General features: G+C 57.8%; 1 protein-coding gene across 1 annotated transcript; it reads right to left on the bottom strand.

The window, feature by feature from the left end:
• Positions 1-1,294: 1,294 nt before the first annotated feature.
• LRRC75B (leucine rich repeat containing 75B) lies at positions 1,295-8,169 on the bottom strand. Its single transcript, XM_077774968.1, has 5 exons — positions 8,150-8,169; positions 7,318-7,474; positions 4,621-4,749; positions 3,076-3,191; positions 1,295-2,045 (listed from the first exon to the last, which is right to left on the bottom strand). The coding sequence occupies exons 1-5, from the start codon at positions 8,167-8,169 to the stop codon at positions 1,520-1,522; spliced, it is 948 nt and encodes a 315-aa protein (XP_077631094.1). The 3' UTR covers positions 1,295-1,519.
• Positions 8,170-10,960: the final 2,791 nt, after the last annotated feature.

Below are 10,960 nucleotides of genomic sequence, written 5' to 3'. Positions count from 1 at the left end.
TGACTCATGGTCCCCTGTGTGCCCAACTGTGGAGGAGAGTGAGCTGGTGGGTCTGGGTATGTGGGCCCAGGGAGACTCCCACCTTCTTTTTGGCCCATGAGGCTTTTCTCTGCCTCCAGGTCTCTCCCCATCCTGAGGATCCTCACTGCCCCAGACCTGACCTGGCTCTGCACGGGAGACTTAGGCTGCTGGCTTCCCCACTCAGGGCTTCAGTTTCCTACCCCTCCCAACATGTTTATTTTTTTTTAATGTTTTATTTATTTCTGAGAGAGAGAGAGAGAGAGAGACAACATGAACTAGGAAGGGTAAGAGAGAGAGGGAGATACAGAATCTGAAACAGTCTCCGGGCTCTGAGCTAGACATCAGCACAGAGCCTGATGCAGGGCTCGAACCCACGAACCATGAGATCATGACTTGAGCCAAAGTTGGAGCCCCAACTGACTGAGCCACCCAGGTGCCTCTCCCACACCCCCATACATGTTTAAATTCCTTCCTTGTCTTTGCCCTGCCCAATTCCTAGTTGGGCTGTACTCCAGCTCTCCACACAAGGCTGTGAGGGTGACCATGGCTTTAGGTTTCTGATCCGGAGCCTGCCCTGATGGTGCTTGTGGGGAGGGAAGATAGCCCCTTGCTGGAAGCAGACTACCCCTGGGGCAGCCTTAGGAATGCTCCACCCCAAGTCCCCTGCTGCTGGATGCACCCACCTCCAGCTCCTCCATGCTTTCTTGGGGTCCCCCAGAGGGGAGGACTGTGCACGTGGGCCTCCAGGGCCTGGAGGGAACACGTTATAAGCCCTTTGTCTCTGGTCTAAGGTATCTCCTAACTCCATGGAGTACTGACTAAGTAAGGGGGCCTGGGGGGTGGGTACTAGGGGTGATGAGCAGCACTTATCGTGTGGGAGATGAACCTTGCCTCCTGTCAGCAGTCTTGTCCTGAGCCCAAGGGGCCCTGGTGGGAGGTCAGCATCCTGGGCTCAGGCACAAGATTGCTGTGGGGCTCCATTCTGAGCTTTGCCCCTCTGTGCCCTCCCAGCCTGTTCTTCTCCTAGCCCCACCCAGATGTGAAGGCCAGGTCCCTGGAGGCCTCCCCTAACTCCCCAGCCCACAGATGGCCCTGACCCCCACACCTTGGTGTCTGCCCAGGGAGCAGTACCTGGGGGAAGTCCGTGAAAGCTTGGTCCCTCCCTTCCAGGGGTTCAGTGTCCCTGAGTCTTAGGCCACCCCTTCTCTTCATCCCAGAAGCAGGCTGGCACTCAGTGGCCCAGGTCCATGGTGCAGAAAGGCTGAGGCAGAGGGGAGCGTCACTGTTTACTGTGGGAGGTGCTGGGCCCTCCTGCTGAAGGAAGTCTGAGACTCAATCCTGGGCTGACCATCTAACCTCTAGTGAATCCATTTTCCTTCCATCCCCTTAAGCCCAGGATGAGCATTTACACTGGATTTCTGGGGACCTAGAAGGCCTCCATCACCCCCATCCCATGTGCCACTGGCAGTCAGGTAGCAGCAGCCAGGGTGGTGGTGGGTCACCTTGTGCAGCAGGCCTGGGGCTCTGACCCTGGCCCAGCAGCTGCAGAGCCCCAGGTGCAGGCAGCAGAGGTGGCCCCAGCTGCACTGCCCTCAGCCTCGAGGTCCAGGCCCTCGTAGATGGTGGGGAGTGAGGTGCGCTGGCTCAGCCGCCGGCGCAGGCCGACCAGCAGGGGCTGGGGCAAGGAGGCCACGTCCACGTTGTTGCCCAGGTCTACCCAGGCCAGCGAGGGGAACTTGGTGGCATCCTTGACAGCCTCAGTGAGCTCGCGGGCACTGGCCCTTGTCAGCCTGTTGCCGTTGAGCAGGAGCTGGGTGAGGCGGGGCAGCGTCCAGAGGCTGGGCAGCAGCAGGCGCAACAGCTCATCACCCAGCCCCGTGAAGCTGAGGTCCAGCACCGTGAGCCCAGCTCCCTGGCTTCCCAGGTAGCGCACGATGTGCTGCACATCCCGCGCCGACAGCGGAATCCCCGAAAGGTTTACAGTCTCCCCCGCCAGCTGAGTCGTCTCGAGGCTGCTCTTGAGGCTGTGGAAAGGTTGCAGGCAAAGATGGACTGAGCAAGAGTCCATGGCCAAGGCAGATCCCTAGTGGCTGCAGACAATTACCCGTCGGGGCAGGCCTCAGTGGGGGTGGGGCCCGGGCCCTACGGTCAGGCCAAACTGGGATCAAACTGCTACTTTCTACGTGGGTGGCCATGGGCAATTCTTGGAACCTCTCTGAGCCTCAGTTTCTCCTTTGATGAAAAGAGGGCCTGACTGTTGTAAGGAATAAATATACATATGTTCCATGAGACTGAGGAGGGTCCCCCCCCACCCCTCTCTCCTAGAGAGACCTTGAACATGGCCCACCAGGCAAATGGGCAGTGGGATCACCTTCAGGGTCCTCACCCACCATGGCAGGGAACAATCTCACGGGCTCTGGGCTCATCATGAACCACCAGGCTCAAGGAGGGGGAGTGGGATGGGGGTGCAACAGGGAGCAAGCAGGGGAGAGCACCGGCGCTGTGGTTCTGGGTCCCTAGACCTGGATGTCTGCAGCAGGTCCCTAGGCTGAGTCTGGCCACAAAATGGTGATGGAGTGACTGGGAAGGGGACCCCACGGCAGAGTAGTCTATCAGGCTTGGCTTCAGGCTGCCTGGCAAAGGCTTTTCAAAGAGCTGTAGGAAAATGAGGGCAGAATGTGGCCTTGGGCAAGCCATTTTGGCTCTCCCAACCTCAGTTTCCTTCCCTGTAAAATGGGAATCATGCCCCAGAATCTGTCTCCCTCACAGTCTGTTGTGAGGAACCACAGATGCCTGCTGGGGTTATCTTGATCAGAGTGGAGACCAGGCCCTCTGATAGGCCAGGGATCGAGGGGTGAGCAAATGGCAGGAGGCAGGTCACACAGAGGTGCAGTGTGGCTTGGGGAGCATTCCAGAGCTGTGATGCAGACAAGGGTAAGGGGCTCACATGGCAGGGTTTCAGGTACCAGCCTCTTGCTGAGCTCCTTCTCTGGGTCAGCCTAGGAAGGGACCCGAAGGGGCCACAAGGCAGGTCTGTGGCTGGGTTCCCCTTACCAGCTCTGGGTCTTCCTCTGGAGCAGGCTGGATCCTCGCTGCCACTTGGAGTGAGGGGTGAGGTGGTAGATGAGCTGTCGGCAGATCTTGTCCGAGGACTTCCACAGCTCATAGTCCTGTAAGGAAGCAGTGGCAGTGTTGTCAGGATGAGGCCGAGCCCTTCCCATGCCCCTCTGGGCCTTCGGGATCCAAGTGTGTGCTCCAGCACAGGATTCATCATGGATCACTGAGCTGCCCACTAGCCTCCTCCTCCCACCCCCCACCCTGGCTGTGACCCGGCACAGAGCCAGGGGAGGCTGCCCATTGGGAGCTGGACAGGCTGGTCTGAGGCCCGCGGTGCCCGGCGGGAGGATGCCTAGACAATGGGGCCTTGTTCCCTGTCCTCAGGCCCAAGGCCAGTGTCTCGGGCTATCAGCCGGCTCCCTGCCCACCCTCAGCGCTCCGGGGGGACTCGCCACAGGGGGAGGCAGGACCAGACCCCTGCAGGGAGCGCTGCTCCACTGACGCCACCCCCAGGGAATAGGAACAAGCCAGGTCAGCATGCTCTTCTTCCTCTTGCTCTCCTAAGCTAGACCATGCCCATGGGGCCTGGGTCTGGGCTGCCAGGGCTGGGAGGGTTAATGTGTTACATCACCACCTCCTGGCTCTCTTCTAGTCCTCAGTGGGCCCTCGTAGAGACCTAGCTTGGGGCGGAAAAACAGGGATGCTATGCTTTCCACAAAGCTGGCACTGAACACGCTCCACCACCCAGCACATTCTTTATCCTGTTCCTCTGTTAACAGTGTGTACACACAGTGACAGCAAGCCCTGACAGTCACTATGATAGCTCTAGGCTAGCCTCAGAATCCTTGGTGATGCCAGCATGTAGATGTGGGAGTTCAGAGCTGGCAGGGCCCACAGTGGGCAGTCTTGTTTTGCACAAGGATTCATTAGGCCTAAGGGCTGGGGGCTGGGGGCTGTGTCCGGAGCTCAGGACCTTTAATGCTCGTGGTAGGATGTAGAGTGGGGTTGGGAGCAGATGTGGTAGCATGGGAAGAGGGGGGATGGAGGCTGCAGGTGGCAGACACCAATTCAACATGAGGAAGGATTTGCTTGTGGTTCACACTGCTATGGAAAGCAGTGAGCATTCATCCCCATGTGTATCCATACAGAATGGGGACATGTGGACAGGGGTTCCAGCCTAGGGTGGCTCTCTTCCAGCCCCAGGAATTCAGAGGCTTGGAGTTTGATCCCATCAGTGGATTTGAAAGAACATTCTATGTCCCACCTGGGTCCCTGGTCCTGGCACACAGTGCTGCCACTCAGGAAGCTGGTGTCCCCAACAAGCGGCTTTTCAGGTGTAAGAAGGCACAGCTCACCTGTGTTCTGGCTGTTTGCCAGCCTAATACACTGAAACTGCCATCAGGTCCCAGAGAGGGACACTGACCTGGCTAAGGCCTCAAAGCAAGCCCAATGAGGACTGAGGCTCCTAGCCCCCAGCCCTGGGCATTCCTGGCCCCTGTCAGCCACACGGCCCAGCCTGAGGTCCATGACTACTGGCCTCACCGTCTTGGGACACTGCAGGTCACGGGCCAGGTTCACGAGCAGGTCATGGGAGATAGGGTCCACCAGATTGAGGAAGGTCACATTCCTATAGAGGATGTCGGTGAGGAGGTTCCCCTCGAGGCCCAGGTCCTGTGAGTGGTGAGGAGAATTGAGTGAGCCAGGAGTTGGGCTCTCGCTTTTCCAGGCCCCCATCCAAGCTAGACCCTCATGTCATTCCCCTCTGTCTCTCTCCCTGAGGCTTGCAGGAGTCTCTTCCCAGGTAGCGATGACCCAACTGTCCAGGGTCATGTGGACCCTTCAGATGAGGAGTGTCAGTGCATCCAGGGCTTCAGGGAGGTGATAAGTAGGTTCCAAAACCCTTAGACTGGTTCCCAGGAGGCGAAACATGGTACTGATACCTGCCTCCTCTGGGGTTGGGCTTGTCTGGAGGGTTCTTTGGGGGATCCTCTGATGACCCCCAAATGCTGCTGTCCTCCAGCACTCCCTTTGGGCCCTTTGCCTCTTCTACCTATTTCCAAGCTCTCCTGAGCTGTGGCCACAACTGTTTGCTGACAGGTCCAGATTCCTTTTATGGGGATGGAATCTTTCAGCCAGCTATCCCAGAGGCAGCTTAGATTGGGTGTGTTCTCCTCCTGCCCTGAAGCTGGCTTCACCTCCTATGACCCAGCTCAGTAAAGGACGTCACCATCCCCATCTCCCCAGTGCTTGGGCAGGAGCCCAGAGCCACCCCACCCTCTTCCCTTCCTCCTCTCTGCCTAGCTCTCCCTCCCCACTGCTCAAGGAGGTGCAGGCCTCTCTCCCTAACAGCCTCCTCCTGTGCCTCTTGGCCCATCTAGTCTCACCCTTGGGCTGCCAGAGCCAGATCCAAGGATAGACCCTTAACCCCTTTGGTGGAGACGAAATTCTCTCGAAGTTGTATGACATTAGAGACTCATGCGCAGCCTGGCATTCCCACCCTCCCCAGCCCAGCAGCCTCCTTGTCCAGCCTCCATTCTCCCACCCCTCACAGAGACCTCACCATTGGGCCCCCTGTCTGCCCGTGCCTTCCTGCCTTCAGTCCTGGGGTTTCTCCTCCTGTTACTCCCATAGGCCTGGTGTAGCCCTGAACATCCTTTCAGAGCATCCATACTGACAAGCTGATGGGGCAGACAGAGCCAGGAGCGGGCTCCAGACCCCTGGGCCCTCCTCAAGCCAGAGTGACAGGTTCTGTGCATAAGCCCCCTGTGCACAGGATTCTGGGCCACATGGGAATGCCATAACTGCAGAGTCCCTGTGGATTATGGGGCAGGACAGGGCCCTCACTGGGCTAGGAATCCTGATCTCTGAGACAAAAGGGGGCAACTTAGCTAGTTTCCCAGCTTAAAAAAAAAATGTCATTGTTGCTTTAGGATCCAGATGCCATTCCAGACAAATATCTGCGCCTCTGGGTGGTCTAGCTGATTCGGTGCTGTTTTGCTGTTTGCATTTTAAACACCATTCAAGTCACAAATGCCAGCTAGGGAGGATCTAGAAGAGAGAGCTAGCTGGTGAGCCTGGGCTGACCCAGACAGGGCCCCAGACTGCAGCCACAGCCAGCCTTCTGCTGGTCTGGACAGCTCCTCTTAAAGGGCCAGCAGCACCTTTCCAGCCCACTGGGCCCAGAGAAAGGAAACCCAGTGCAGCAGGAGTGAGGCTGGGAGAATAGAGGTTCCTGCCTTGACTGTCCCCTAATTTGCTCTGTTGCCCTAGGCTCACCACTGTTCTCCAAGCCTCAGTTTCCCATCTCTAATCATCCACCTGCATGGCTAATTTCAGATTACAGTACAGGGCAGCTGTGGTGGCAGTTGTGGAAACTGAGGATGTGGCCAGAGAGGGAAGTGGTTTGCCCAGTGGTAATGCTGGGACCAGAACCCTTGTCTCCTAGGGCACCCCAGGCTGGCTCAAGGACCTGGTGTGTGTGGGACCAGAGCTGCCCCCCAGCCCAGCTCTCACCCTGTCCAGATGTGGTGTTGTGATGTACAGATGCCAAGTGTATGTACTCAATGGGCGTGAGCTGCCTGTTAGGATGGGTGATGTGAGTTGTAGCTCTGTCTGGGCTGCCATAGTGTCATGGTGAGGTTGCACCGGCTGACCAGCTGGGCTGTCACTTCCCAGGGTCCTCTCTCCAGGGTCCGTGCAGTGCCCCCCATCCCCACCAGGCCCCACTATGGAGGAGCTGAGAGCTGCCCTCTTCCCATTGCCCCTCAGTACAAGATGTCGTCCCCCTCCCACCATCCCTTTGCTACTCCTTATCTAGCGCCACTCCTTTCCTGCCAAGGCATGAATCTGGGTTCTCAGCTCCGGGCTTAGAGGCACCCTCAACACACAACTGAACTCTCAAACCCCAGAAAGGCGGACACAGCCGAGGCCCTCGCCTCCACGGTCACGGCCCCCACCCCACCCCCGGAGCCTCACTGGTCCTCACTCTAGCCGATTGCTTCCCCTCCCTCGCCCTCTCGCCCAGACTGGACTCCCAGCCCCTTCAGCCAGTCGTACCGTCCCCCTCGGAACCCTCCCGGCCCGTGCGCCCGTCCGCGGCCAGCCCTGCCTCCCGCGCCCGGAGCCAGCTCCGCAGCACCTCCCGGCCCCTTCCAGGCCCGCAGTCTGCAGCTCCGGCCCTCCCCGGCCTCCGGCCCCTCCCCGGCCTCCAGCCCCGGGCCAGCCCGCTCCTTCTCTCGCCTGGCGCAGGAGGCGCAGCAGCTGCCGGGCACGCTCGGGCCGCCGNGGGGCTGCACTGGGTGGGTAGCGCGGGATCCGAGGTTGCGCGCCTCCCGGGCGGGGCCTCAGCGGAGGAGGAGTGCGGGGTTGCAGCTGGGGGCCCCAGAGCTCCCAAACCCTAGGTTTGGGAGGTCTGGCTAGTGGAGGCCCCGGCCCCCGCTAGACCAGGCTCTGGAGCTCTGGAGCTCTGGAGCTCTGTCGTCTGGGCCTGGATCCGTTGGGGGAGGCACTGAGCAGGGGCCAGACGAGGAGGCGCTTGGCCAGTGGCCTCCATGCTGACTGGAGCAATTGCTTTGGTGGTCCGGAGCAATTGCTTTGGTGGTCCAGAGCACTGGACTCAGAGGGGGCGTGGGGATTCCCTTGCCAGCCTTAGGCAGTGCCATCACCTGCTTTCTGGAATATCTCAGCCATTGGACAATTGTAGTATCTGATCTGCCCACCTTTGTAGACATTCCTGCATTGACAAATATTTACTGCCCTTCTCTGCCTAACTCAGGGCAGGCCTGGGCAGGTTGGGTGGAGCAGGCTCCCTTTGACCCAGGCCTGGGAGGCAAACGGGATGAAGAGTGCTGGTTAACCCCTAAGCCTAACTCTGGCCAGGTTGGCAGCAGGCCAGCTGTACCTGCTCCAGGCTTCATTCTTCCAGCTTGACAGGGGTGGGGAGGCAGTGTGAGGAGGGGGAGCCCTGGTTCCTTTATGGATCAGGTTTGGGTTAGGGACCCACCCACCTCTAGGGGTCTACTTGAGGGCCTGCTGTCTCCTGCAGGCTCCCCTCCCAGCTCTGGGCCCTCACACTCCCTGGATCAGGGACATTTGGGCACGACGGCTCTAGACACCCAACTCCCACAGCAAAGAGTGTGTGTCCCAGCCTGTGAGGACAGTGGGCCTGGGAACAGATTCAGGAGGGGTGAGCACAGACAGGGTGTGTGTGGGGTGAGGGCTGGCCGTCTGAGGGCACATGGTGAGGGTTGAGTCAGACTCCTCCTTAACTCCTTTGGGTTAAGTATTCCCCCCCCCCTCCAGCCGCCGCCCACCAAGAGTGTGTCTGGGGACAGGGTGCTGGGATCTGTGGTCCCCCGAAGCTGAGCCCCTGATACAGGACAGAGGACAGATCAGTAACCTTGTCACTTGACCATCCACTGAACCCCAGCCCCTGTTGTTGACTGCTTGGGCTCCCCCATTGGGACTGGTCCTAGAGCTTTTCTATCCTGGGCCCCCTTCTCCTCTGTCATCTGTCAGCTAGACCCGGCAGCCTCCACTACCCCGCCTCTGTAGCCAGCATTGTCCTGGGGCCACGTTGGCACCACAGGTTTCCTCCCTGGCAAACCTGAATGACCATTTGGCCTGCCTCCCTCCAGGGCCCAGACGCTTTCGCTGACCTGACGTGGTGGTGTTGGGGCCAGAAACTTAAGGAGTAGCCCCATTGCTCCAGGGACCTCTCAGACCCCTTGTCCAGACTGGCAGCCTGGTAAGAACCCCCTCCCTCTCCTCTATATGCTCGAGGCTGGAGCCAGAGCTGGATGTCTCCCAAATACTGACCTTATCCTTCCAGAGGCTGAGCCAGGCCTGGATATTGTCCCCTCAAATGTGAGAAGGCTGAGCCAAGGTGGAGGGGTCTATGGGGTAGTGGGGAGGGAGGGCTGAGTTTGGTTGTCAAGGAGGGGCAACCCAGGCAGTGGCACAGGGGGGTGCCCAGAGTTGGAGTCCTGTGGAAAGCAGAGAACTGCCCCTTAGTCCCACCCCTCATGTCCCACCCCACCCTCTGTGTTCTTGGCTGAGAGATTCCTGGAGGACATTTTCCCAGAAAAAGAGGGAGGTGGTGACTGGGCCTCTGCCTCCTGTGGGGGTGGTTAAGTTGAGTTGGCTCTTAGGGAGTGTTCCTGACCTAACTTGATTTGGGCAGGAGGCCCCAGAGACAGAGCTCTACCCTCAGGAGAGGGGGGCATCGTTCCCCCTTACCGGTCTCCATGTATATTTAAGTAAAGGCTGCTGGCCTCTCTCCATGCAGTTGCCTTGGGCAGTAGGTCTGTGTTTGTGGAGACCCCATTGGGTGGGGGAGTAGGGGGGTGCTAGCATGTTGTCCTCTCAGTGCCTTGGGCTGATATGGAGTTTCAGTGGCTTGTGTGAGCTCCCTGGACAGCCAGTGAGGTGGGAAGTTGGGGAGCCAGAGAGTTGGGTGGGAGGGACACAGCCAACCCCCAGGCCCTGCTGGTGGCATCCTGGGCCCAAGTGGGGCCTGCCAGGAGCCAAGTAGCAGTGACAGCCACACCTTTGGCTTCCCCATCTCTTGCCACCCCATGTGGTGGCCTCATTGGAGTGACAAGGAACCAAGGTCCAGTGGGAGGGGGGAAGGGCTGCAGCTGTGGCTGGAACTGAGCCTGACCCACCTTTGGGACTCTTCTTTGTCCACTCAGTGGGGTAGTCCAAGCCCAGGTACCAGCAAGGTGCATGGTATCTCAGCAAGTAACCAGGTGACAGCGAGCCTCTTGGCAGCCACTCCAAAGAAAGATGCAGGATGGTTTTGGAACTCACTAGGAGGAAAGAAGCAGACACTCTATGGAAACAGTTTCTCCTGGAGCTAGTTCTACAGGGCTGTGTTGTAAGCCTGTGCCAGGGCCAGGGATTCCTTTGAGGGGGTCACAGGTATAGGCTCAGGGCTGATGAAAGTTCTATTTATTTATTTATTTATTCATTCACATTCATTCATTCATTCATTCATTCATTCATTCATATGTAGAGAGAGTGGGGGAGGGGCAGAGAGAGAGGGAGAGAGGGAGCCCAGTGTGGGGCTGGAACTCACAAACCGAAGAGATCATGACCTGAGCCAAAATCAAGCATCTGACCCTCAACCGACTGAACCACCCAGGTGATCCTCATCTCAGAACTGATTAGAATCCCCTGGACCTGTCCCTTTTTTTTAAAATTTTTTTTAATGTTTTATTTATTTCTAGGAGAGAGAGAGAGAGACAGCGTGAGCAGGGGAGGGTCAGAGAGAGAGGGAGGCACAGACCGAAACAGGCTCCAGGCTCTGAGCTGGCAGTCAGCACAGAGCCCGATGCGGGGCTCGAACCCACGAACCGTGAGATCATGACCCAAGTAAAAGTCGGATGCTTAACCGACTAAGCCACCCAGGTGCCCCGGACCTGTCCCTTTTTGAGTGTACAAACTAGGTAACTGTACTGTGTACAAAGTAGGTAGCTGTATTCGTTTTCTGTGGCTGTCATACAAATTACCGCAAATTTTGTGGCTTAAAATAATAAATTTATTCTCTCACATATGGAGAATATGTGAGAAGTCGGAAATCAAGGCATTGGCAGTGCTCTCTCTGAAGGCTCTAGGGAAGAATCTTTCTCTGGTTTTTCCTAGCTTCTGGCAGTTGCTGGCATCCATGGCATTCATTGCCTTCCAGCTATAGCCCGCCAACCTAGGTCTCCATTGTCACCTGAACTTCTTACCTGTATCTGTGTGTCTTTCTTCATATGGCCTTCTTATAAGAACACTGGTTATCAGATTTAGGGCCCACACTAATGACATCTACAAGGACTCTATTCCCAGATAAAGTCACATTCAGAGCTCCTGGGTGGACATGAATTTTGGGGAGGGG

Source organism: Crocuta crocuta, unplaced genomic scaffold, assembly GCF_008692635.1.
Source record: "Crocuta crocuta isolate KB4526 unplaced genomic scaffold, BGI_CrCroc_1.0 scaffold313, whole genome shotgun sequence".
NCBI classification, from domain to species: domain Eukaryota; kingdom Metazoa; phylum Chordata; class Mammalia; order Carnivora; family Hyaenidae; genus Crocuta; species Crocuta crocuta.
Note: the sequence above shows the minus strand (reverse complement) of the source record. Positions and strands in the feature narration are given on the sequence as shown.